Source organism: Sus scrofa, chromosome 4 (assembly GCF_000003025.6).
Source record: "Sus scrofa isolate TJ Tabasco breed Duroc chromosome 4, Sscrofa11.1, whole genome shotgun sequence".
In the NCBI taxonomy this organism is placed as follows: Eukaryota; Metazoa; Chordata; class Mammalia; order Artiodactyla; family Suidae; genus Sus; species Sus scrofa.
This window is the reverse complement of record NC_010446.5, coordinates 98,194,138-98,221,460: the sequence shown is the minus strand read 5'-3', so window position 1 is coordinate 98,221,460 and position 27,323 is coordinate 98,194,138. Positions and strand designations below refer to the sequence as shown.

The 27,323-nt window shown below is 45.5% G+C and overlaps 2 protein-coding genes across 7 annotated transcripts in view; one reads left to right on the top strand and one right to left on the bottom strand.

The window, feature by feature from the left end:
• MINDY1 (MINDY lysine 48 deubiquitinase 1) overlaps nucleotides 1-2,845 on the bottom strand; it is a 12,741-nt gene extending 9,896 nt beyond the window's left edge. The window contains exon 1 of one of the 3 annotated variants that reach the window (XM_001929665.7): nucleotides 2,119-2,845. The gene's annotated coding sequence lies outside the window, so the exon portion shown is untranslated. The remainder of the gene's footprint in view (nucleotides 1-2,118) is intronic. The other 2 variants (XM_021089891.1, XM_021089890.1) reach the window with 2 other exon arrangements.
• PRUNE1 (prune exopolyphosphatase 1) lies at nucleotides 2,599-27,323 on the top strand. 4 transcript variants are annotated; one of them, XM_013997183.2, is made up of 9 exons: nucleotides 2,599-2,728; nucleotides 4,442-4,512; nucleotides 12,076-12,168; nucleotides 12,859-13,061; nucleotides 15,590-15,774; nucleotides 17,261-17,419; nucleotides 18,957-19,051; nucleotides 21,575-21,733; nucleotides 25,456-27,151. In XM_013997183.2, exons 3-9 carry the CDS (start codon nucleotides 12,130-12,132, stop codon nucleotides 25,882-25,884), a joined length of 1,269 nt encoding a protein of 422 aa, XP_013852637.1. In that variant the 5' UTR covers nucleotides 2,599-2,728; nucleotides 4,442-4,512; nucleotides 12,076-12,129; the 3' UTR covers nucleotides 25,885-27,151. The 4 variants fall into 4 exon arrangements, with proteins under 4 accessions (XP_013852637.1, XP_005663542.1, XP_013852639.1 ...); XM_005663485.3 differs by lacking the exons at nucleotides 2,599-2,728; nucleotides 4,442-4,512 and adding an exon at nucleotides 4,532-4,779 and having other exon boundaries at nucleotides 25,456-27,320; XM_013997185.2 differs by lacking the exons at nucleotides 2,599-2,728; nucleotides 4,442-4,512; nucleotides 21,575-21,733 and adding an exon at nucleotides 4,570-4,779 and having other exon boundaries at nucleotides 25,456-27,323.

The following is a 27,323-nucleotide window of genomic DNA, read 5'->3' as shown; positions in this document are numbered from 1 at the left end:
TGCCCCCTAAACTGCTAGACTCACGAGTAGTTCGCCCACTACATAGAATATGAAAATGCTGATTACTGATTTAGGTTAAAAAAAAAAAAATATATATATATATATATACATATATACTCCCTCTGCACTCATCTACCTGTGTGTATGTTCTTTCTGTCTATTCCCATCTAGATCTTGTTTTTTGTTTTTTTGTTTGTTTGTTTTTCTTTTTAGGGCCACACCCACAGCATATGGAAGTTCCCAGGCTAGGGGTTGAATCAGAGCTACAGCTGCCAGCCTATACAACAGCTCACAGCAATGCGGGATCCGAGCCGCGTCTGTGACCTACACAACATCTCACAGCAACTCCAGATGATTAACCCACTGAGCAAGGCAGGGATCGAACCTGCAACCTCATGGTTCCTAGTTGGATTCGTTTCCACTGTGCCACGACAGGAATTCAATCATCTGGGTCATTTTATTTTTTTATTTTTTATTTTTTTTATTTTTTTTATTTTTTGTCTTTTTCGCTATTTCTTGGGCCGCTCCCGCGGCATATGGAGGTTCCCAGGCTAGGGGTCCAATTGGAGCTGTAGCCACCGGCCTACGCCAGAGCCACAGCAACGCAGGATCTGAGTCGCGTCTGCAACCTACACCACAGCTCACGGCAATGCCGCCGGATCGGTAACCCACTGAGCAAGGGCAGGGACCGAACCCGCAACCTCATGGTTCCTAGTCGGATTCGTTAACCACTGCGCCACGACGGGAACTCCATCTGGGTCATTTTAGATGTCAGCCCTTGGACCTGTTTAACCTGCTCTTTACCAGCACTAAGCATAGACATTTCATTAACACCATGGATAGTAAATGATAAAAGGCCACAAAGCCCTGCCCCCTGGAAAATATCTCCCTGCAACTTCCTTGCTCCCCTTTCCCCCTTGATTGGGTGAGAAAAAGGGAGAAATTAAACTTGCTAGAAATCTTTTCTCTTGCTTCCTCCTAACCTGAGACTATGCTTCCTCTTGCAATCCCTTGCAATCTGGCAGGAATTTAGGGCTAGGGTAAAGCCTGGGAAGTGAAGCTGAAGAATATAAAAGTCACCAAAATAAGCCTAGTCACCCAAATTGATCATCCTCCTGATTCAAATATAATTTATGCTATCTGCATCTCATTTACATGTTGTTAATTTAGAAGAATCAGAGTATAGCAAAAATTGCCTGCAGGCCTGACACTTTTTTTTTTCTCTCTCTGTCTTCTTTTTCCTCCTTTCCCAAATGACACTTAGGATGAGCCTGGGAAGCAGAAACAAGAGCCTGGGAACACTTTTTTTAAAGCTTAGAGAAAAACAGGGAAGAAAAGAAAAGATCAATAATTAAGTGGGGGCTGGGCAGCTAGCTGGCCAGACAGGTAAACCAAAAGAACCCAGGAGCTGGACACCGGAGGAAGCTGGGTCTCAGAGAAACTGGGCAAAGTTGGATGGGCTAAGTCTTCAGAATAGAGGCAGGAAGCGTGATGGAGAATTTCTCCTCTTCAAGGTACCTGCCTGGTGCTCCTTCAGAGCAGGAGAGAATGAGGGAGCACAGGTACTCAAACAAATCAGGATTTCTCTTTCTTTTTCCTCTTAAATCCAACACATTTTCTCCAGCTGGAATTATCCTCTGGTGGTGAGTGAGAGGTAAAGCAGCCCAGACCCACCCCTAGCCAGCGGCAGTAAGTAGCCAAAAGTTGGAAGAAGCATATACAACTGGTACCCAGCTTCCACAAGACGCCCCCCACCCGCACTCCCTAGGAACTTTACTCTCCCCTCAAGTGCTTTACTGTCCCCCTCTAATCTCTTTCTCGCTCTGATGCAAATCGTCACAGAACTAATGGTTTAGAAGTTCTCCTCAGAGTTAAGTCAACGACGGTGCCTTGTCTACGTGCTAGCAAGGGAGAGGGGGAAGGTGTCATTAAAAGGAAGAAATACAGGGACCCAAGCAGCGTCTTTTACATATTCCTTCTGCCTGAACGCCTCTCAAAATCTAAACGTGTAGAGACCCAACGTGGAAGAACAGTCAGTGTCACCTCCCCAGGGCTAAAGAGGAAACAGAGGACTGGGGATTAGGAGAAGAGGTGAAGGAAATGGTTCAAAGTTTTTACCTTAAAGAAGTGGGTGCTGTTCCAGGACACAGAAGGAGGGTGCAGCTCTGGCAATACGATGGGGCAGGTGGGTGCAGTGAGGGGCGCCACCACACTCCCAGCTGCCTTCCAGCTGTCAAAGCCAGAGCTCGCACAGGTTTACACGGGTTTGTGCGCAGCAGTCTTGGCCGGATGGTGGCCACTTCCGGACTCACGCCCACGGCCGGCCGGGGGCACTGGAAGAGGGTGGAGACCGGCAGGAGTGCAGCCCAGGTACTCCCAGGTCGCTCAGAGCGTCTCCAGGATTTCTGAGTCGCCGAGTCTAGGGCGTGCGCTCCAGGCCCAGTCTAGCGAGCTGGTTTTCAAAGGAAGTTTGTGGGTTTTCTTTTTTCTTCTTTCTCTCTCTCTCTCTCTCTCTTTCCCGTCGGGACAAAGAAAAATCAGTCAAGGACAAGCTTCTGGGAGGAGGAGGAGCCAGGCCAGCACTGGAGGATTTCCATTAGGGCTTTCTGACCTGGTCAGCAGCTTGGTGATCAGCAGTGAGAGAGAGAGAAACAGGAGAGAAAAACAACAGACCCTTTCTCCTCCCTCCGCCTGCCGCTGGAAGGGACGGAGCGCTTGTGCCTCTCTGGTGAGAAGAGGGAAAAGCAAGGGCCCTTGCTGAGTGGGGAGGAGGAGCAGGGCCGGACAGCAGCAGCTTGTTGGATCTGGGCTTTCTCTCTAGGTACAAAAGTCCTTTGCTCTGGATCCACAGAGGCAGGCCAGACAGCGTGATATTAGCATAATTACTCATTTAAAGTGAAAAATCCTTATCCTTTCAAAATCCTTACTATATCTCTTTTTTGTTTGTTTTTTGTTTTTTAGGGCCGCACCTGCGGCACATGGAAGTTCCCAGGCTGGGATCTAATCAGATCAGCAACAAAGGATCTGAGCTGCATCTGCCACCTACACCACAGCCTACGGCAATGCCAGGATCCTTAACCCACGGAGCAAGGCCAGGGATCGAACCCGCAACCTCATGGTCCCTAGTCGGATTCGTTTCCGCCGCACCGCAACAGAAACTCCCTCACTTTTTTTTTTTATAGTTAATAATGATTTTTATTTTTTCCATTATAGCTGATTTACAGTGTTCTGTCAATTTTCTGCTGCACAGCAAGGTGACCCAGTAACACATACACGTATTTGCTCACTTTTTTAGTCTAGAAACCAGTTGGGCTATGCCCCTGGTAGTGCAGAGAGGGTGTGTAAGAAGCCCCAGGCTCTGGGAAGAGTGAAGCAGGGAGAAAACTAGCTGAGCAAGCAGGAGCTTCAATATCCCTCTGCTCCGGTCCTTGTTCCCACCACAGGCCTCAGCTTCTCATCTATCACCTCCTCTCAATTCCGAGCTTGGGGAGCAGGAAAAACTGGTGTGAGGTTGGTGGTAGGAAACAAAGGGATTCATTAATAAATGAGGGAACATTTGATGAAAAGAGTACATTTATCACGGAGTTCCCATTGTGGCACAGTGGTTAACGAATCCGACTAGGAATCATGAGGTTGCGGGTTCGATCCCTGGCCTTGATCAGTGGGTTAAGCTGTGGTGTAGGTCACAGACAAGGCTCAGATCCCATGTTGCTGTGGCTCTGGCGTAGGCCGGCGACTACAGCTCCGATTAGACCCCTAGCCTGGGAACTTCCATATGCCACAGGAAGCGGCCCTAGAAAAGGCAAAAAGACAAAAAAAAAAAAAAAAAAGCACATTTTCTGCAGTATTCTGCACTACCCTGGGGCTGGAAGGTGGTAGTTAAATGTGGTTGGAACCCAACTCTACATTCTGAAAGGTTCCCCCAAGCTCTACTTACATGGCTGCTCCAGGATGAAACTTCAAACAACTCTGAAGGCTGCAGGGGCATTTGGAACAATTAGGGAGGCAGGTGAGCAGAAACCCAAGTTACAACAGTCCGGAAAAAGAAAGAGAATTTGCTGACGCTATAGAAAAAAAGAGGCTATAGAGTTGTAATGGCAGCAACTGGAGTTGGCAAGAGGCTGTAGGAATTAAGAAGAGAGGCCAAAGATTATTACGATGTTTTCATATTCCAATATTTTTATAACATGGATAATCACAAAATTGTGATTGCAATGGGACCGTTTGTTAAAGTAGAGAATTCGAGAAAGTTGAAAAGCCGTTTTTGCCCAGTGTGATTTAAAATGTCAACCAGATGGTCAGTGTAATATATAGATAGAAAGATGCTATACTTAATCTGACTCAAGAGGGAAAATTCAGATGCCACAAAGTTTATGTGACGCATTTACACTTGTGTGTCAAATAAGCGATCTCAGAAAATTCTCCTTCCCTCAATTCTTAGGGCCGTTTTGGAGTTTTGGGACTACATTTCCCAGGACGCCTTGCACCACCACCACCCGCTTCGCGCTTCCCGTGAGTCTCTGGGCGCAGAACTCGGCTTCTGTCTCTGGGGGCGGGGCGACGTCGGATTCCGTGGGCGCCCGCTTACGCACTTCCTCCTGGGGTCCCGGCCGAATGGCTTTATGGCGGGTTCGAGTCCCGCCTCCTGACTCTCGCCTCAAGCCCCTGAGTCCGGGGCGGGGCGCATTTACTGGTTAACCTCTCCGCGGAGAGGGGCGGCGGCACACCTTGGGCTTCACCATGGAAGACTACCTGCAGGGTTGTCGAGCCGCTCTGCAGGTAACGGACCCCTGTCTGTGATCGTAGGGAATGGAGCCTGGGGTCCAGGAAGGACGAAGATGTGGGATCTGGGAAGTCCCGAGGGTCTGTGTGGAGGGAACGCGGAATCGTGTGGTGGGAGCTTGGGATCTGATCAGGCTTGGGCCCTTTGGAGTGAGGGACAAGAACCTACCGCTTGAGAGTGGGAATGCTGCTTGGTCACCTCCTTTTGGGGCTCCTGCCTTTGGGGTCTACCGGAGAGTGGGGAGGAGGAAGCGTGGGTCTGGGTCCTGCCGCTGAGCCGCTGCTCAGTGTCGCTGGATCAGGTCCGGCAAAAGGACCAGGGCTGCGCCCGCCGCGAAATGTATTATTTGTTCCTTTCACCTCGCCCCTCTTTCAGTTTTCCGCTTAGGAAGCCTCCTTGGCCCACTGGCCTCCAGGTAACCCTCCCGCGGGGGGTACGAGGGAACCTGTGACCACGGCTTAGTCGTCTCTAAACGGCGGTTTTTGTCTGGTGGGCCTAAGTCATTCTAAATTAAAGATGGTCATGGTGTTTTACTTTAAATCTGTTTTTAAGATAAACACACACAATACATCAGGTATGTCTGTTGACTCACAACCTGCATTCCTTAGCCTCCGGTTTTCATCCTTAGCTGGGATGGGATAAGCACAAAGTGTGTTTGGAATCAAAACTATAAACATGACTCCTGAATGCTTTGTGGCTTATTTTTGGTGCTCTCTGAGCCAGTTGGAATCTCCCAACCTTGCTGCCTGGTTGTGCAGCATTAGGCTGCTGTCCCCAGTTAGCAGTAAAAAGCTGGTCACCTGGTCCCCCTACTTCAAGTTACACTGTCCCTGGAGAAACCTAGGCAGGGGGTTGACAATACTTCCTTTTTAAGTATCTTAGACTCTACAAATTCCTCTGGGCAGTAAGATTCTGGTCTTCAACAAATCCTAAATGTCACCTAATTCCTCCTGCAGACTCAGCTGCTGTCATAAATGTGTCCTCACCTGAAGAATGGGGATAAAGTTCAATTTTAACACCAATTACACCAAATTTTTCCTTGTGAAATACAAATTTGGGGGAAGTTGTTTGAAAGCATAATGCAATTTGGGACCAACTCATTTTGATTACCTCTGATTTCCATCACAGAATTCATTGGAGGACTAATATAAAATCTTTTGGCACCACTGTGAGGGCCAAGCAGTTGGATTTCTGCCCCCTCCCCCCAACCCAAATAACCAATCTCTTTTCCACTATTTGGTAAAGACGTCTTGAACCTGGAGTTCCCAGTGGCTCAGTGGTTAACGAACCCAGCTAGCATCCATGAGGACGCGGCTTCAATCCCTGGCCTCGCTCAGTGGGTTAAGGATCTGGCGTTGCTGTGAGCTGTGATGTAGGTCGCAGACGCAGCTCAGATCCTGTATTGCTGTGGCTGTGGTGTAGGCAGGCGGCTACAGCTCCAGTTGGACCCCTAGCCTGGGAACCTCCATGTGCCACGGATTCGGCCCTAAAAGACAAAAAGACAAAAAAAAAAAAAAAAAAGAGTTCTTGAACCTGAAACCTCACCAGATAGCATTTCATTGCATGCATCTGTTCTGCAGCATCTACCCTTCAGAAGTGCCCCAGGTTAAGAGTATATCTCCCTCAAGGGTATGAAGCTGGATTTTTTCAGTATTGCTGATATCTTGACCTTAGTCTGCCTGCATTCATCCCCCAAGGAACAAGATCTAGATCTTCCTTTTTCCAAACTTGTGAACTTGTGAAGGTGAGGAACTATCTTAGCAACCTAGCCAGGACCACCAGAAATGAGAAAATTAGACTCTTAGAATGTTATTAGGTGAACTGGTGGCAGGACATACAGGTAGACACGACAATTTAGGTTGCTTTTAATTATAAAAGTAGTAAATGTACATAGTGAAATAATTTTAATACAAAAAGGATATGAATTTAGAAAAAGAAAAATATCCTTTTTCTTCTTCCTATACAGTTCTTCAGAGGCCACACTGTTGTTTTTTTGTGAAAAGAAAGACATGATTTAGACAGAGAGACACTGTTAAGTCTGAGTGTTTCTATTTAACTACAATATAATTTTTAGGAAATTGTGAATGCTTGACTTTTATACAAGATAGAAAGAGCTGATAACTCAGCCAACTCTCCTGTTAATACGGTATTTTCAGCATTTGATACCAGAGAAATTTTCTGCAGTCTCTGCCACAAAGATAGGTTGTTCCATTTAAAAGAAGTTCTGTTTAACTAAATGTCCTATTCATGGTGAGTCATCTTTCACTTTTAGTGGGGAAAAAAAAAAATCTTTGCTTCAGGGTGGGGCTGCTTTCAAGTTTGGGTGTTTGGATAATCTGTGTTGTCTGCACTTCTCTGGCTTGAGGCAGGAATCAGGAGTGGCTGGCTGTCCTTAGAAATTTGCAGTCCTGGCCTCAGTATCAGTCAGTCCCATTTTTCCCTGCTGGGAAGGCTTCTCTATCTCTGGCTCCTTGTCTTTTTTTTTTTTTTTTTTTTTTTTTTTTTTCTCCCTCTTAACTATTTTGTAGAGTAGGCATCAGACCAGATTCTGCCTTAGAAGGGAAATGGTTGACTTTGCCCACCCTAAAACCCATCCCCTCTCCTCCCATTGAGGCCACAAAGAACACTAGGATACAGTTATTTCAACTAGTGGGTTTTTTAAAGAAAAAAAAAGTTTCTATCTACTTGTGGCTCTCAGATTGGCTTTCTTCCATTGGCAGCTCAGGTTTCCTCATGCGCTAAGTATAGCTATATATGCCCTGAACTCTTCTCTGGTGGTCAGAAAATTGAAGCTGTTTGGCTTATGCTTTCAGTCAGTTGGTGGGGAATAGGGAGGGGATTAAGAGTTAAACATGTTTGGAGTTCCCATTGTGGCACAGCAGAAATGAATCTGACTAGGAACTGTGACGTTGTGGGTTCCATCCCTGGCCTTGCTCAGTGGGTTAAGGATCTGGGGTTGCAGTGAGCTGTGGTGTAGGTCACAGACTCAGCTCAGATCTGGCATTGCTGTGGCTGTGGTGTAGGAAGAGTTAAACATGTTTTTTTCTAAATGAAGAGGAGAATGGTTTTGTGTAAGTTAGGCATCCATATACCCACTTGCCAAGAACAGTCTGAGTTTATTGGGACATAATCATTAATTGCAACTCTTTCATTCTCAAAACCCATTGTGGCTCAGCAGAAACAAATCTGACTAGCATCCGTGGGGACGCAGGTTGGATCCCTGGCCCCACTCAGTGGTTTAAGGATTTGCCATGAGCTGTGGTATAGGTCACAGACAAGGCTTGGATCTGACGTTGCTGTGGTGTGCTGGCGTACACCACAGCTGCAGCTCCAATTCAACCCCTAGCCTGGGAACCTCTATATGCCATATGTGCGCCCTAAAAAGCAAAAAAAAAAAAAAAAGTGTACTCATTTGAACAAAGAATATAGTCACCTAACTTGTTAAGGATTTGTAATACATGCCCATGAAGATAGCGAGGTCCTTAAGGTAGTAGTTAAGTTTGTGAGAACCCAAGATGCTGGAAAGGCAGAGGAAGAGATCGCTCTGGCCTGGGTGGTAAGGGAGGGCTTGTCTGGACAGGGAAGCCTAGAGAAAGGAGAGGCTGGGAGGGAACTCGTTTTTACTACTACAGAGTATGCTCTCATGTTCCATCTCATTTAATCCTCATAACAGCTTCATGAAGTTGGTTACAGTAGGATCCTCATTTTTATATGAGGAAAGTGAGGCATGGAGAGGCTAAAGTCCCAAGTCAGAGCTGGGATTCAAGCCCAGTCTGTGGTCTTTTCAAATGGCAGCTCTGTTGCTCTCAGACAGAGCAGAACAAATAGTGCAAAGGACAGAGCTGGGAATGTGCACATGTTTTGGGAGTGGTGAACGGACCAGTCAGGCTGGGGTAATGGTGGGTGCTGACAGGGGAAGGGAATGCCACCACCTCCCTTGGCTGCTCCTGTTCCAAGATTTACTGAAAGCCCCAGAGTGTTCCTTTTTTTTTTTTTTTTTTAATTAATTAATTTTTTTTTCAGATTATTCCATTTGTATTAGTTCCTTTTGGTTCCATCTGAGCTCTGCCGAGCACAGGGTGTTATTTACCTTCCTCTGGGGAGCATTTCTCCTCCGCTTAGAAACATTAAGTTGTATTTGGTTCCTACTTTCTCCTTTTCTGTTTGGTCTTCTCTTGGTGCTCGGGATCTGACTGATTCTGATTTGGCTGCCACTTGGAATGAAGCAGCACGAATGTGAGTTTGGGAAAGTTTCTCCGAGGGCCCCGTCATGCCCAGCAATAGGCCTCTACCCGATTCTCTAAAAGTTGCTCTGCCTTTTCTCTGTTCTTCTTGCCTTTATTCTCCAGAGTCAGGGCCATATGGCCTCTCCTGTTTATATAGTTCCCTCTCTAGAGGACATAGTGCCCTCCCTATGTGCTTCAGTGAGCAAGTTATCTCTGCAGCCACTTATCTCAAGTGCTTTGTTGTCACTTTGGTCCACAGCCATCTGGGCAGTTCTTGGTATCCAGGAAACAGAGGGGCCTTCTCTGGTATCAGAAGGAGGAATTGCAAGTCAGAGGAGTTACTATAGGCCCCCGGGCTTGGGTACAAAATTCTCATATTGTGTTGGCAAAGAGTTTACTATTGACAAGAATCTTCCCTTTCCCATGCTCTTCAGTAGGAATGGGTCTTGGCTGTCATCCTCTTGAAATAGGCTTAGAGAATTGGGCACAGGGGAGAATCTAAGGGCAAACTTTCCCCAGAGCCCCTTTGCTCAAAACCTTGACAGACAACCCCTGTGTTTGTCCTCTCTAGAAGTGGGAGTAGGAGACGGGGAAGAGGGTGGATTAGAAACAAAATCCCAGAGTTCCTTTTATGGCTCAGGGGGTTAGGAACCCAACTAGTATCCATGAGGATGCGGGTTCAATCCTTAGCCTTGCTCAGTGGGTAAAGATCCGGCGTTGTCGTGAGCTGTGGTGTGAACTGCAGACACGGCTGGGATCCTGAGTTGCTGTGGCTATGGTGTAGGCCAGCGACTACAGCTCCAGTTCGACCCCTAGCCTGAGAACTTCATATGCCGCAGGTGTGGCCCTAAAAAGAAAGGAAAAAAAGTCCCATCTAGTTACTAGATAGGGCAATTTATACTACCAGAAGTCTTCTAAAATTGTCCCTTTCTGGCTGTGGTTTTCTGGGAGAGTGAGAGTAACCACTAACACAGGGAAGATGATTCTAAGTTCTCCTAAATTCTCTTTTTTCCTGAAGTTACATTCCTTGATAAACTGCTCCTTGTTATGTTTTGCTCCTCTGAACACCTTTCCCACTTTTCTAAACTCTTAACATCTAGCAAATCTTCCTTGATTGAAGAAACCAGAGGGGATTTTCACTTTTCTGTAACCCAGTAGTTCTCAACAGGGGGGGATTTTGCCCTCCCCCCGGTCCTGGGAACATTTGGCAAGTGTGGAGACATTTTTGATTGTCATGGCTGAGGGTGCTGCAAGTGCCTAGTGGGCAGAATCTGGGGATGCTGCCAAACATCCTACAATGCGCAGGCATCCCCCAGAACCAGGAATCCTCCAGTCCAAAATGCCAGTAGTGCTTGCTGAGATTAAGAAACTAGCATGTTTCATTTGTCTGTTTCCCCTTCCTCTCTCTGAAGCAGGTTGAGATAGAAATTCAAAAGTAAACTGGTAGAGAGAGTTCTCCTACCCTAAGCTAAACCACGGACTCTGTGGTCTCATTCTACCTGACCAAATGCTTATACTTGGAATGAAATAATAATTCTTTTTTTTTTGGTCTTTTTACCTCTCCTAGAGCTGCTCCTGTGGCACATGGAGGTTCCCAGGCTAGGGGTCCAACCGGAGCTGTAGCCACCAGTCTATGCCAGAGCCACAGCAATGCAGGATCCGAGCCACATCTGCGACCCACACCACAGCTCCTGGCAATGCCAGATCCTCAACCCAGTGAGCAAGGTCAGGGATCGAACCCGCAACCTTGTGGTTCTCAGTTGGATTTGTTAACCACTGAGCCACAACGGGAACTCCTGAAATAATAATTCTTATAGTGCTTCCTCCTTCAGTTGTCTTGAGGGTTAAATGACGAGCTAATGCACATTAAAATATTAGAACAGTACATGGCATGCTCAATAAATATTTCAAAATAAAACCTCTGTCTTTGCTATTGTGGGCACCTATAGGTTTTCATGTATTTAAAATTCTGAGAAGGAGATGCAAGGGAACAAGGTTAATCATAACAGCAAATGTGCCTCCCTCCTTAGAGTTCTTATCAGCTGCTGGACTTTTCAAAGCTTTAAAAATAAAAGTTCTAGCAGCAGCAGTAGCAGCTGTTCCTACTTTAATCTGAACCTGCTAGGGAAAGCGTCTGTTTCTTTGCTTGTGAGAATGTTGATTATTTCTGGTTATCATTGAAGCCCCTCACGGTAAGGGGGAGTTTTCGTGGACTGGATAACTGGATACTGGACTAGATCTTCGTTTTTTCTTTCAGCCATGCCCATGGCATGTTGAAGTCCCTGGGTCAGGGATCAAACCCTTGCCACAGCAGTGACATACTATGTTTACTTTTCTTTCTTTCTTTCTTTCTTTCTTTCTTTTTTTTTTTTTTTTTTTGTCTTTTTAGGGTTGAACCCACAGCATATAGAAGTTCCCTGGCTAGGGGTCGAATTGGAGCTGCGGCTGCTGGCCGACACCACAGCCACAGCAATGTTGGATCTGAGCCTCATCTGCAACGTACAGTACACCTCACATGGCAGCACTGGATCCATAACCCACTGAGCGAGGTCAGGGATTGAACCTGCATCCTCATGGATGCTAGTCAGATTTGTTACTGCTGAGCTGCAACAGGAACTCCTTTACCTTCAAAGTGTGTTCACCTATTCTTATGATTTAGAATTGCAAGAATTCTTTCCCCTATTTTGAAAACAGGGAAAAAACGCAGACCAGAGTTGATATGGTTTGAATACATCAGCTACCCCAAATGCTCCACCTTCTCAAGTGCCCAAAGAACCAGAGAATTATTTACTGCTGTACTTCTGAAAGTTAACATTCAAGGAAACAGTGTGGCAGAGAGGAAGGAGCACTTTTCTACTAACTAGATGTGTGCGGAATGGTTAAAGCTTAGCTGAAACACATATGCTCACTTCACTAACATTCTAATCCATGAAATGAGGATCCATAAGAGTATTTGACCTACCTCCTCCAGGAAGATCAGTGATAGGATGTGTGTGCAGGTGACTATAAGGTAAACAGACATGGAGAGAAAACTTCTGTTCATTTCCCATTCTCCTTCCTCTCTAGGAGTCCCGACCCTTACATGTTGTGCTGGGAAATGAAGCTTGTGACTTGGACTCAATGGTATCAGCTCTTGCCCTGGCTTTTTACCTGGCAAAGGTAAGTGCTCAGGAACAGAATGAAAAGATTTGGATTCAAGACCCAGCTCTGGTGGCGTAGGTCACAGACGTGGCTTGGATCTGCTGTGACTGTGGTGCAGGCCAGCAGCTGTAGCTCCAATTGGACCCCTAGCCTGGGAATCTCCGTATGCCTTGGGTGTGGCCCTAAAAAAAAAAAAAAAAAAAAAAAGACCCAGCTCTGCTATTTAGCAGCATGTAGCCCTGGGTAAGTCAAATCCCTCAACTTTGCTGAGTCTCATGTCACCATCTATAAAATCTGAAGTAATAATACTTTGCAGTGTTGCTGTGAGGATCAAATGAGCAAATGTATTTTGAAGAATTTGAAACCATAAAGCGGTATTCAAACAGTTAGTTATTGAGGTTCCTTATGGGTATCAGTGGTTTGTGTGTATTCCTTATGCCCGTGTCAGCTCTGGAGAACTGATAGTCCCTTCCTGGCAGCATCTAGAAATAGTTCTCTTCCATGAGTTGTCTTGTTGCCCTTCCTATTTTTGCTAAGAAGGAGAGAGAGCAAGAGTCGGGTGATTTTTTGATAAGGCTGGGTGATTCCAGCTTTGAGAAAGGCAATGACTTAGCCAAGATCACGTCTCCCTTGATCCCAATAGTCTTGTTACTTTTCCCGCCCTTTACATAACACAGCCATACCTTCTGTTTTCACTTTCCTATCCAGACAACTGAGGCTGAGGAAGTCTTTGTGCCAGTTTTAAATATAAAACGTTCTGAGCTACCTCTACGAGGTGACAACGTCTTCTTCCTTCAGAAGATTCACATTCCAGAGTCCCTCTTGATTTTCCGGGATGAGATTGACCTCCATGCATTGCACCAGGCAGGCCAGCTCACCCTCATCCTTGTTGACCACCATGTCTTACCCAAGTAAGTGGAAAGAAGCTAAGCCGACACTTATCATGTGCCATAGGCTGTGATGAGTCAGATTTTTAAAGAAGAAAGAAGGTGTGCGCTCAGGGATCTCACAGGTTAATCGTAGTTGATGGGCGATATCAGATACAGAAAGGCAATAAAAAATATTGTCAGCTCTCTAGTTATACAAGCAATAAAGAGAAGTAGAAACGTGGAGTGTTCCAACTAAAGGATAACTCAGAAAGAATTTAAATCTACCTTTGGTATCATTTTACAATTTCATGGCAGATTTATAGTAATAGAAACCTTTGAATAATGGTTACAACTATTTTTAACTTTTAAAAAGGTAGCAAAATTATTTTCTACAGAAAGCAGTATCTCCTTAGCGTCTGTTTAACAAATGTGCACATCTATAATAATTCCATCCCTAGTTTAGAACTTGGAAAAAAACCTGCCAACAAAGCAACTCGAGTACGAGACCTTCCCAAGTTTGACTGACTCCGCTAATACTAATATGTGTATTTTTTCCTTGAGCACCCTGGTTATAATAGGACATTGACAGGAGGACAGCCTAAGGGCACTAATCCATCTGTCCACTCACTCATTAATATGCTTCTGTTTAGAGGATGAAGAGGGGATGGGGTCTGTTCTCAAGAAGCTTTCAGTCAGGAGGAGGGAACTAGGCAAACAGGTCATTGTAATAGGTGTTAGAGGTGAGTCATAACCGTCCCTCTCGGGACAGTAGGTGCATGAAGGATGGAGTGGTTAATGTACCAGGGGGGAGGTCAGGAGAGGTTTCCTTGCAGAGTTAATCTTTGATCTGTCTCGAAAGAAGAATATGTATTTGTTTGACATACGAGGAGGTGAGGTAACTAGGAAAAGCATTCAGGCAGAGTAATTAATATAAGCAAATGCAGGCAGGCGTGAAATAGCATGGTGAGTTGCTATGGCCAGAGCATAAAATATGAGGGAGAAGGGGGACATAAAAGATAAAGGAGTTCCTGCTGTGGCCCAGTGTGTTAAGAACCTGACGGCAGCAGCTCGGTTCACTTCGGAGGCACAGGTTCATTCCCCACCCAGTGCAGTGGGTTAAAGGATCTAATGTTGCCACAGCTGCTGCTCAGGTTGCAGCTGTGGCTCGGATTCAGTACCACACCTGGGAACTTCCATGTGCCAAGGGTGCAGACATAAAAAGACGGAAAAAAAAAAAAAAAAGAGGAGTTCCCACTGTGGCTCCAGCAGTCAGGGGTTAACGAATCTGACTAGCATCCATGAGGATGAAGGTTCAATCCCTGGCCTCGCTCAGTGGGTGAAGGATCTGGTGTTGACGTGAGCTGTAGTGTAGGTTGCAGATGTGGCTTGGATCCTGCATTGCTATGGCTATGGTGTAGGCCAGCTGCTATAGCTCCGATTAGACACCTAGTCTGGGACCCTCCATATGCTGCTGTTGCAGCCCTAAAAAGTAGGGGGGAAAAAAAGATAAGGAGTTCCCTGGTGACACAACGAGTTAAGAATCCAGTGTTGTCACTGCTGTGGCTTAGGTCACTGCTGTGGTATGGGTTTGGTCCCTGGCCCGGGAACTTCCACATGTCTCAGGTGTGGCCCAAAAGAAAAAGAAAAAAATAAGACGACAGAGGTAGGCAGAGGCCAGACCTTGTAGGCCCTGCCAAGGAGATTAGACTTTATTTTAGGGCAGTGGGGAACTATTACTAATTCTATTTATTCCAGGTCCTAGCAGAATCAAATTTACTTTTTTTTTTTTTTTTTTTGTCTTTTCTAGGGCTGCACCCGAGGCATATGGAAGTTCCCAGGTTAGTGATTGAATCAGAGCTGTAGCTGCCAGCCTACGGTGCAGCCACAACAATGTAGGATCCGAGCCGCGTCTTCCACCTATACCACAGCTCACAGCAACACAGGATCCTTAACCCACTGAGCGAGGCCAGGGTTCGAACCCGCAACCTCATGGTTCCTAGTTGGATTCGTTAACCACTGAGCCATGACCGGAACTCCTCAAATTTACATTTTTCAAATGCTCATTCAGGTAGAGTTGTAGAGGACAGGTTAGGAGGGTCCTGGAAGCAGGTGTTTGTTAAGGAGCTATTAGAATAGTTCAAGATCAGCAGGGATCTAGTAGCAGTAGCAGAGGGTTGGAAAGGAGGGAATGGGTGGGAATTGCGATAGAAGCAACAGGATCTGGTGACCTGCATGGAATTTGGATATTAAGTGAATTGAGGGAACAGGAGAGGTTTGAATGTTGGGTGTCCAGGGTGTCAGCTGGAAAGGCAATCCTAAAGGACATCAAATATGGGTGGGTGAGATACTGGTAGTAGATACTATCAAATTTGCTTATACACTACTTAAAGATGACTTCACTTGTAATATTTAAGAGAAGAATTGAGAGGAATGAGGCAGAGGTAGTGTGATCAGAGGTCTAAGTGTGCCTAAGATTTCTGTATTTTCTTCCTAAATAAGGTGCAGCTGAAGTGCTCCTACCTATCTTTCTTTCTCTCCCCCTGCCCCACACCACTCTTTTCCCCACACAGAACTGACGCAGCTCTAGAGGAAGCAGTAGCAGAGGTGCTAGACCATCGACCTATCGATCAGAAGCACTGCCCTCCTTGCCATGTTTCAGTTGAGCTGGTGGGGTCCTGCGCTACCCTGGTGACAGAGAGAATCCTGCAGGGGGCACCAGAGATCTTGGACCTGCAAATCGCAGCCCTTCTGCATGGTAATGGTGGCTTGGGGGTTGGGACCTTACTAGTTCTCTGTTCCCGTACCAGGGAAGGGAGAGTCGAACAGTCTTGATTCTTCCAGGCTGACCACACCCTCCCAAAGCCATTTAGTCCATATTGAAGGAGAGGATTGTTTCTGAGGGGCAATTAGGCATTAAAAGGCTGTGGATACTTTGTTTTTAAAGGCCTGCAGAATACTTTGTGGAAAAAAGCAGAAAGGAAGCACAGAACAACAGACCTAGAAGCTGCCTATTAGCAGCCTTGGATAATGGAAAGAGGACTAGCCAAAGAAGCAGGACATTAATTCTAATACCTTGTCCACCCAGGAAGTGGTTATGTGACCTTGAACAAATCTCTTAACCTTTCCTTTTTTTTTTTTTGGTCTTTTGTCTTTGTCTTTTCAGGGCTACACCTGTGGCATATGGAGGTTCCTAGGCTAGGGGTCCAATCAGAACTAAAGCCGCCAGCCTACTCCACAGCAACACAGGATTCAAGCCATGTCTGAGACCTACACCACAGCTCACAGCAACGCCGGATCCTTAACCCATTGAGCAAGGCAAGGGATCAAACCTGAGTCCTCATTGATGCTAGTTGGGTTCATTAACTGCTGAGCCACAACAGGAATTCCATTTTTTTTTGTTTTTGTTTTTGCCTTTTCAGGGCTGTACCCATGGCATATGGAAGTTCACAGGCTAGGGGTCGAATCGGAGCTGCAGCTTCTGACCACAGCCATAGCCACAGCAACACAGGATCCAAGCCAAGTCTATGACCTACACCACAGCTCATAGCAATGCCAGATCCTTAACCCACTAATCAAGGCCAGGGATCAAACCCTCGTCCTCATGGATATTAGTCAGGTTTGTTACTGCTGAGCCACAAGGGGAACTCCTAAACTTTCTTGTTTTTATTTTCTCCATTTCTAATAAAAAAGAGGAAAGAGAGAGAGAGAATTAGATTAGACCACCTCTTCCAACTGGAATTTGTCCTGTGGAAGAGAGGTTGTCTCTGACTAGGTTTCGAAATCTCCAAAAGGATTGAGATGCTCACACTTCCTTTCTATCTTTTCCCCATGTGCATTTTTATTTTTTATTTTATTTTTTTTAAGGGCCACGTCTGGGGCATATGGAAGTTCCCAGGTTAGTGGTCAAATTAGAGCTGCAGCTGCTGGCCTACACCACAGCTCGCAGCAACACTGGATCCTTTAACCCACTAAGCGTGGCCGGGGATCAAACCCACATCCTCCTGGATACTAGTCAGATTCTTAACCTGCTGAGCCACAACAGGAACTCCGTTCCTGCCTACGCTAGCTTGGATTTGGGGTGTCTTACTCTGGACACTGTCCCAGTTTCTTGTTTTGCTTTCAGTGAGTTGCCACACAGTCGTTTCTGTATTGTGTCCAGTTGGTTTGAGGGTTATGTGTGTTCTAGTGGTTGCGAATAGAGAGACACAGGATTTGAGTTCTGTCATCCTCCTTCCCCACAGGAACAATCATCCTGGACTGTGTCAACATGGACCTTAAAATTGGAAAGGCAACCCCAAAAGACAACAAATATGTGGAGAAACTGGAGGCCCTCTTCCCAGATCTGCCTAACAGAAACGACATCTTTGATTCCCTGCAGAAGGCAAAGTTTGATGTATCAGGTACAAAGTATTAAGCTGGTGGATAAAACCCTTGTTCATTATATTCTCAAATAGCATCAGGACAAGTTTAGAACATGCATAAGATTAACTTTAAACCGGAAAGAATTTGGCCCTCCTTATCTACGTATGTGAAACCCAACTATGGGCCAACCATGCTGTATTTTCAGAGTGAGATCTAAATAATTGGTTAGGGAAACAGAGGAAACATTTAGGGTCAATATACAAAGGACACGAAAGAGGACAAAAAAAGTCCATATATTTTTTTTAATTTTTAAAAATTTTGCTTGCCTGCATCCATTCCCTTTCTTCTGTTAATTCATCTCCATTTTTCTCTAGGAAACAACCCTTTTCCTATGCTTCATCTATATGGTTTCAATGTTTCAGACAGTGAAGTATTGATTTTATTTATTTTTATTTTTTTATTTTTTGGGAGCTGCACCTGCAGCATATAGAAGTTCCTAGGCTAAGGGTCAAATTGGAGCTGCAGCTGCCAGCCTACACCACAGCCACAGCAACACTAAAGCCAAGCCTTGTCTGCAGGCTACGCTTCAGCTCACAGCAGTGCTGGATCCTTAACCCACTGAGTGAGTGAGGTCAGGGATCGAATGCACATCTTCCTGGTTACTAGTCAGAGGATACTAGTTTGTTACTGTTAAGTCACAATGGGAACTCCCCATAATTTTTTAACTAGCTACTGCCTGTTGACATAATAAAGAAAGAAAGAAAAGTTTCACATGTACTTTAGAAAGGTCAAACTACACAGAACGGGGGAAACCAGGAGTAAAACCTCTCTTCTTCCATTTAACATTCTCCCCAAAGTCCCTTGCTCTGCAGGTAACTATTGTGACTTGGTAATTTAAAGTAATTTTTTATTTTGTTTTATTTTATTTTTTGTCTTTTTGTCTTTTCTAGGCTGCACCTGTGGCATATGGAGGTTCCCAGGCTAGGGGTACAATCGGAGCTGTAGCTGCCAGCCAGAGCCGTAGCACCGCAGGATCTGAGCCGCATCTGTGACCTATACCACAGCTCACGGCAACACTGGATCCTTAACCCACTGAGTGAGGCCAGGGATGGAACACGCAACTTCATGATTCCTAGTTGGATTCGTTAACCACTGAGGCACAATGGGAACTCCTAAAGTAATTTTTTAAAGTAGATTTCTAGGAGTTCCTGTCATGGCGCAGTGGAAATGAATCCAACTAGGAGCCAAGAGTTGCGGGTTCGATCCCTGGCCTCGCTCAGTGGGTTAAGGATCCGATGTTGCTGTAGCTGTGGTGTAGGCTGGCAGCTGTAGCTCTGATTAGACCCCTAGCCTGGGAACCTCCATATGCCATGAGTGCAGCCCTAAAAAAAGCAAAAAATAAATAAAAAATAAAGTAGATTTCTATTATATAATTCCTGAGTTATCAGCCCTGTTCTTTGCCCCAAAGAGAGGCTATGTTTTTCCTCTTTCTTTACCTGTCTTGGTGTCCTCATCCTCCTGGTCTTAGAGCCCTGTGTTATCTTGGTTAACCCCTAGTCTCACATCACTTTCTAGGACTGACCACAGAGCAGATGCTAAGAAAAGACCAGAAGACCATCTCCAGACAAGGCATTAAGGTGGCTATTAGCGCAATATACATGGATTTGGAGGTAAGAGCATGGTGTAGGTGTGGGTGGAGAGAGAAAACGTTTGTTTTTGTATGTAACCTTGCCCCTTACTCCAGGCTCACCTCCAAGATAAACCTTCTACCTGCCTACTTTTCTCCATCTTTACTGTAACTCCCACAGTCCATCATCTCTCACTGCACTGCTGCAATAGCCTCTATTCTGGTTTCTCTGCCTCCACTCTTGACCTTTACAAACGGTGCTCCCCAAAGCAGTCAGAGTGTCTCTTTAAGACATAAGTAAGATCATATCAGCCCCCTCCCTTTTCTGCTTTTTCATTGCACTTCTAATAAAATCTAACGGACTTACTGTGGTTTACAGCGCCCTCCTTTGTCTTTCTCTCTGACACCTCATCTCGTTCCAGCCCCATTCCTATATGCATAGTACTGCAGCCACCCCACTTGCAGAACCATCAAGCTCACTCCCAGCTCAGAGCCTTCGCACTTGCTTTGCCTTTTTCAGAACTGGCTCCTTGTCATTCAGGACTTAGCTCAGACGATTCCTCTTTTAAGCAGTTTTTCCTGACCACTCTAACTAAAGTAATATCCTCTGTGCACAAAAATCTCTAAAAATTATCTTATTTTGTTCACATCATAGCACTTAACAAACTTTGTTTGTGGTATGCTTGGTTATTGTCTCTATTCCTCTGCTAATTTATCGGCTTCACTAGAGTAGGGATCCTGTTTCTTTTGTCTCTGCTGTATCTTCAGGACCTTTACTGGCACATAGTCGATTCTTAATAAATTTTGTCCAATGGGGGAATGAATGTCACTTTGACAGTGTTTTTTGTTTTCTTTTTTATAGCTGAATCTGCAACATACAGAAGTTCCCAGGCTAGGGGTCGAATTGGAGTTGCTACAGCCACAGCCATGTAGCATCTGAGCCACATCTTCAACCCACACCATAGCTCACAGCAATTCTGGATGCTTAACCCACTGAGGCCAATGAGGCCAGGGATCAAACCTGCATCCTCATGGATACTTGTTGGATTCTTAATCCCCTGAGCCACAATGGGAAATCCCAATAGTTGTATTTTAACACCTGGTTCCATGTCATATTGGTTTAAACCATCCAACAACCTGGTCTAAACACATACTCTCAGAGACTGCATAGTTTTCCATTAAATAACATGTCAAAATACTAAATAATTGAATAAAACAGAGTAGCATAGCTTCTTCCCTGCTACTCATAACCTAGTTTGGGAACCAAACTTAAAACAAAAGACTTGCCAAGTGCCATAATCACAGTCAAACTGACTCATTCGAAATGTCAAGGATAAAGAAAAACCTTGATCTGAAACAGCTGGTGGTATTCACTGGAGGAAATGCTGCATGAGATTTTGGAGAAGAATATAGATAGACCAAGAATGAAGAGCCAGAGTTCTCTTGTGGCACAATGCGTTAAAGATCCGGTGTTGTCACTGCAGCAGCTTGGGTTGCTGCTATGGCTCAGGTTCAGTCCCTGGCCTGGGGAACTTCCACATCCAAGGGTACAGTCAAAAAAAAAAGAATGAAGAGCCAAGGATGCAGTTTTCATGTGTCTGTACTTATTTGTATGCACCATTGTTTTATTTTAGAATAAAAATACCCACAAGGCAAAGACCTTGCTTGTTTGATTGCAAGAGCAGGAGAGCCTTGTAGATGCCAGGCATGTTATGTATGTTACGATTTTTTAATTCTTTTTTTTTTTTTTGCCATTTCTTGGGCTGCTCCTTTGGCATATGGAGGTTCCCAGGCTAGGAGTCCAATCACAGCAATAGCTGCCAGCCTACCCCACAGCCACAGCAACGCGGGCATCCGAGCTGCATCTGCAACCTACACATATAGCTCACGGCAACGCCAGATTCTTAACCCACTGAGCAACGGCAGGGATTTAACCTGAAATCTCATGGTTCCTAATAACCACAGATTCATTAACCACCACGCCACGACAGGAACTCCCGATTTTTTAATTCTTAAAACAGTTGTGTTCGGTAAATGTTTTATACTCATTTTACAGATGAGGAAACTTAAGTCCTGGGATCCCAGATCAAATAGGCTGGTGGGTAATAGAGCTAACTTTCAAAGTAGTTCTGTTTGAATCCAAAGCCTGTATTATTCTCCCCATTCTTTTTTTTTTTTTTTTTTTTTTTTGCTTTTTAGGGCCAAACCCACAGCATATGGGAAGTTCCCAGGCTAAGGGTCAAATTGGAGTTACAGCTGCTGGCCTATGCCACGCTTGTGGCAACGCCAGATCCTTGACCCACTGAGCAAGGCCAGAGATCGAACCCTCGTCCTCATGGATACTAGTCGGGTTCGTTTCTGCTGCGCCGTAATAGGAACTCCTCCCTATTCTATCTATATATTGCTTTCCAGCACATAAGTAGCACAGGATGAATACCAGATACCTCTTTTATGGAGTACAAGTTCCAGGTTAACATGCAAAGACACCTTCATAAGCATCTTCTGTCGAGGGTGATCAGGAAGGTCCAGCTGCAGCCCTCATCCCTGTCCATTTCTTCTCTTTTAGGCCTTTCTGCAGAGGTCTGGCCTCATTGCAGATCTCCATGCCTTCTGCCAGGCTCACAGCTATGATGCCCTGGTCGCCATGACTATCTTTTTCAACACTCACAATGAGCCAGTGCGACAGTTGGCTGTCTTCTGTCCCCACACAGCACTCCGAGTGATGGTGAGTCTCTCTCCGTTCTGCAGCCGGAGGGCCCTATAAAGCTTTGCCTGTATGCACTGCCCCGTGCTATAAAGGCGTCTCCTTGGTTCTTATATTTATAGAGGTCTCTTACTCCATTTCCAGAACCTCCTCTCCCCACTTTTTTCCATTCTCTATATATGTGAATATTTTTTAATTATACTGTTGTTGAGAAAGGGAGATTCCAAAGAGAATTAGAGGGAAGTTCCCATTGTGGCTCAGCAGATTATGAACCTGAATAGTATCCATGATGATGGGGGTTCAGTCCCTGGCCTCACTCAGTGAGTTAAGGATCCGGTATTGCCGTGAGCTGTCGTGGAAACGGATGTGGCTCGGATCTGGCATTGCTGTGGCTGTGGCGTAGGCCAGCAGCTGTAGTTCTGATACCACCTCTAGCCTGGGAACTTCCATATGTTGCAGGTGTGGCCCTAAAAAGCAAAAAAAAAAAAAAAAAAAAAATTTCCAAAGAGAGTTAGAGACATAATCCCTACTTAGAAGGAATTGAAATTGGGTTAAAAGGTCATTTTGTAAATCTGGAGTTAAAAAACTTGATTCTTGGAATTCCCACTGTCGCTCAGCAGTAACAAACCTGAATAGTATCTATGACAATGCAGGTTTGATCCCTGGCCCCACTTAGTGGGTTAAGGATCCATTGTTTCCCTGAGCTGTGGTATAGGTCGCACGTGCTGCTTGGATCCCTCATTGCTGTGGCTGTGGTGTAGGCCGGCAGCTACAGCTCTAATTTGACTCCTAGCCTAGGAACCTCCATATGCTGTCAGTTCGGCCCTAAAAAAAGTAAAATAAAAAATGAGTGGACTTAAGGCAGTCCAGGGATTCTTTGGGTTTCTTAGCAGTGAGGACTGCTAAAGACTGGTCTGACTATAGCCAGATAATCTTTTTTGTTCATAAAAGGTATGTCCACCCTTTCCCACCTCTCTTTGCCTTTCTCTTCTCCTCCAGGAAGCAAAATGTTATTTCATTCAGTGGAAGGTAGGTTGACATTGTAGAAAGAACCACAGAATTTTTGGGGGGGCGGGGGTTGATTTTTTTGGCCACACTGGTGGTATGTGGAAGTTCTTGAGCCAGAGATGGAACCTGAGCCACAGCAGTGACAATGCTGGATCCTTAACCCACTGAGCCACCACGGAATTCCAAAACTACAGTTTTTAAAGGTATATAGATATGCTTTTCTGTGCCAGATTTGCCACTTACCTGCTCTTTGACCGAAGGCAAGTCAGTTGACTTCTGAGTCTGTAGGTGGCATGTTACCACCTCCTAATTAGTCTGATGTGATCATCAAACATAATGTCACATGTAAAGTGTAGTACTGAGCACAGTGTACTCTTACTCATCGTGTCATGAAGGAAAGGTTGCTTTGGCTGTAAGAAGTACTTCTCCCTGCCTTCCCAAATCTCCCCACCACAGTCCCTCTGAAAGCCTGCAGGTATCTGATGACTCTACCATTGCCCAGGCTGCCACTGTGCTGGGAAATAGAAGTCCTCTTTTCACAGTCTGCCTGCCATTTCCTCTCTTACTCTTTTGTCAGGAATAGTATAATTTGGAACACCAGGTTTAGTAGCAGACCTGAGTTCAAGTATTAGCCTTGCTTCATTCAAACTTGACCTTCTGGAGTTCCCGTCGTGGCTCAGCAGAAACAAATCTGACTGGCATCCGTGACGACGCATGTTTGATCCCTGGCCTTGCACATTGGGTTAAGGATCTGGAGTTGCCGTGAGCTGTGGCGTAAGCCAGCAGCTATCGCTCAGATTCAACCCCTATCCTGGGAGCCTCCATATGCCGTGGGTACAGCCCTTAAAAGACGAAAAAATTTATGTATACAAACTTGACCGTTAGCAAGTTACTAATCTGTCTAAGCCTCAGTTTCCCTACCTGTAAATGAGGATAATAGTAATATCAACCTGTAAGGTCGTGGTTTTTTGTTTGTTTGTTGGGTTTGTTTTTTTGGGTGTGTTTTTTTTTTGCCTCAACCTGGGAAATTCCCTGGCTAGTGATCCACCCCACACCACAGCAGTGAACCACGTGCTGTAGTGACAATGCCAGATCCTTAACCCACTGCACCACAAGAGAACTCCAGTTTTGGAGTTCCCATTGTGGCTCAGTGGTAACGAACCTGGCTAGTATCCATGAGGATGTAGGTTCAATCCTGGCCTCGATTACTGAGTTAAGAATCCAGCATTGCCATGAGCTGTGGTGTAGGTCTCAGACACAGCTTGGATCCTGCATTGCTGTGGCTGTGGCATAGGCCAGCAGTTGCAGCTCTGATTTGGCCCCTAGCCTGGGAACTTCTGTATGCCGCATAAGCAGCCCTTAAAAAAAAAAAAAAAGCCAAAAAAGAGAGAGAACTCCAGTTTTTATTTTACTTATTTTTTTGGCCACATTCACAGCATGCAGAGGTTCCCAGGCCAGGCATCAAACCCATATCATGTCTGTAACCAGAGTCACAGCAGTGACAACAAGGTCCTTAACCCACTCAGCCACCAGGGAACTCCACCTGTAAGGTAGTTTTGAGGGTTACAGAAGATAATTTTTTTTTCTTGCTTCCCCCATGGCATGTGGAAGTTCCTGGGCCAGAATTCGGACCTGAGTCATAGCAGTGGCAATGCTGAATCCTTAACTGTTAGGCCACCAGGGAACTCCCCAAACCAGATAATATTTGAAAATGGCCAGACAATGCCTAGCAACTTCCCATTCCCACTTTGATCTGCTCATTCTTTCGGCTTCTCTCCTTCCCCTGACCTCAGTATATAGATGCTTGTCCCAGCTCAGCTAAGGATAGAGTTCAAGATTTGGGGGGGTTTTTTGTTTGTTTGTTTTTTTACCACCATACCTGTGGCATGTGGAAGTTCCCAGGATAGGAGTCAAATTGGAGCTGAAGCCGCTGACCTACACCATAGCCACAGCAATGCAAGATCTGAACCACATCTGCGATCACGGCAACGCCAGATCCTTAACCCACTGGGTGAGGCAGGGATTGAACCTGCGTCTTTGTGGATACGATTCGGGTTCTTAATCATTGAACCACAACAGGCACTCCAGAGTTCAAGTTTCTGAGCACAGGATTACCCTTGGAAACAACACTAGGTTAGGAGTCAAGAGTCCAGGTTCTGTTTCAGACTCTACCATCATCTACATTATTTTGTTCAGAACACTTAATTCCTTTGGGCTTTGGTTACTTATTAATAAAATGAAATATATGATCTCGAACATTTCTTCTGTTTCTAAAATACTATGTATATTAACTGATGTGCCTTTTATTGTAAGCGACAAAACCACTCTGGATGACCTAATTTAAAAAACGCTTTTTCGGAGTTCCCATCGTGGCGCAGTGGTTAACGAATCCGACTAGGAACCATGAGGTTGCGGGTTCGGTCCCTGCCCTTGCTCAGTGGGTTAACGATCTGGCGTTGCCATGAGCTGTGGTGTAGGTTGCAGACGCGGCTCAGATCCAGCGTTGCTGTGGCTCTGGCGTAGGCCGGTGGCTACAGCTCCGATTGGACCCCTAGCCTGGGAACCTCCATATGCCTCGGGAGCGGCCCAAGAAATAGCAACAACAACAACGACAAAAAGACAAAAAAAAAAAAAAAAAAAAAACGCTTTTTCTCCTCATTAGAGAAGCCTGTTACTTAGACGCCTCAGCTCTTTGCTTCACCCTCTTATATACCATCTCCCTGTCTTGTCTTTAGATCTGTGGAGTCCTGGAAAGCTCCCATTCTCCATCCCTGAAGCTGGTCCCTGTTCCAAGCACCCACCCTAACCTCCAAGCCTATCTTCAAGGCAACACCCAGGTCTCTCGAAAGAAACTTCTACCTCTGCTCCAGGAAGCCCTGTCAGCATATTTTGACTCCATGAAGAGCCCTTCAGGACAGCCTGAAACAGCGGGTGTGTCTAGGGAGCAGGTGGACAAGGAGTTGGACAGGGCAGGTAACTCCCTGATTTCTGGACTGAGTCAAGATGAGGAGGAGCCTCCACTGCCCCCAACGCCCATGAACAGCCTGGTGGACGAGTGCCCTCTGGATCAGGGGCTGCCCAAGTTCTCAGCCGAGGTCATCTTTGAGAAATGTAGTCAGATCTCGCTGTCAGAATCTACCACTGCCTCCCTTTCCAAGAAATGACTGTTGGGAGGGGAGGGGAAAGTGAGAGACGTTGCTTGAATCACCCCGAATGCATGTTCTGAGATGTTTCAGCAGTTCTGTCTTCATTGTTCTAGGATCTGGTATACTGTTCTTTTAAACCTAGGAGGAGAAAGAAGTGAAGGAAAGCTGAGCTGGCTTTCTACCTTTTCCCCACAATCTCTACCAATCAAACAGATTTTATTACTAAATTAACTCTTTAAATCTGCACTGACTCTCTTCTATTTCATTTGCTAGGGTCATAATGAAATAACATACATATTTCCAGCAGAGTTGCACAAAAGAATGTATACTCCAAAAGTGCCCTCAGTCAGGCTCTTTAATGGAACCAGTATTTCTCATAGAACCAAACATTCATTGTCTCCGTATATCCATTTTTTCTCTTGTTAGTTCAAATATTTATTGAATACAATACCTACTTTAAGCTTATTCCAGTTTTCAGCCTTCAGCTGGTTTCCACCTCCATGACTCCTCCTTCTCCCCCCAATTAGGGGATGGTGTCTGTTTCCCAGACGGCCAAATTGCTGTTCTGAGCTTATTGTGACTCTTTTGGAATTGTCTGGGAGCAGGTTAAAGGCCATTATCTTCTGTCCTGATGAGGTGGCCCAGCTCTCAGTTTCTCTGAGCTCCTCTGACCTAGAGCCACAGGCATCCCGAAGAGACACAGGAGATCCCTGCTTCTTGGAGCTCAGGAGACATCTGGGAGGGCTTTAAGGTCTGACAGGACTTCCCAGAGGACAGGAGAACTCCAGTGGGAGCCCAGCTCTGTCAACGATGTATCCGTCTAACCTCTCGTTCATCGTAAAAGGAAACATGGGGTTTCATACCAAGTACTATAAACTGTGTCTCTTGTCAGGACACTCACTCCTCTAGGTCTCACGTCCCCATCTGCAAAACTGGGGATCAGGACTAGATGCTCGCTGGTTTCTGTGATCTGCCTCTTGCCACCATCCTTTCTCAGCTCTGCTTCTCTGGAGGTTTTTTTGGTTTGTTGTTTACTTCGGTTTTCCCTGGGAATGCTCAGGGTCACTGGATTGTCTCTTTATATGTGATCGTACCAAGTACTCAGCCTTATGTAGCATGTACAGGTATAGTGACCCAGCAAAGAGCTCTCTCCCACTGACTTGTTCTGCATGTGTAGTCTCCCTTTTTTCTTCAGACCACCCTGTTCCCCCTTTTCCTACCCGACAGCTCTTTTCCCTGTAAGTTGTTACCAGTTTCGCTGATTAGTGGGGTACGTGATGGTTTGGGCATGATGTCTTCATATGAGGGGAACAGTATAACTTCCTTTGAGGAGATGATATTTGTAGCTGTTGGAAAGTAAAATAGTGGTGTGATTACTGAACCAAAGGAATTTATGTTTTGTAACTTGGGTACTTTATTTTGCATTTTGTTAAAGTATTAAATACTTTTTTCCTGTT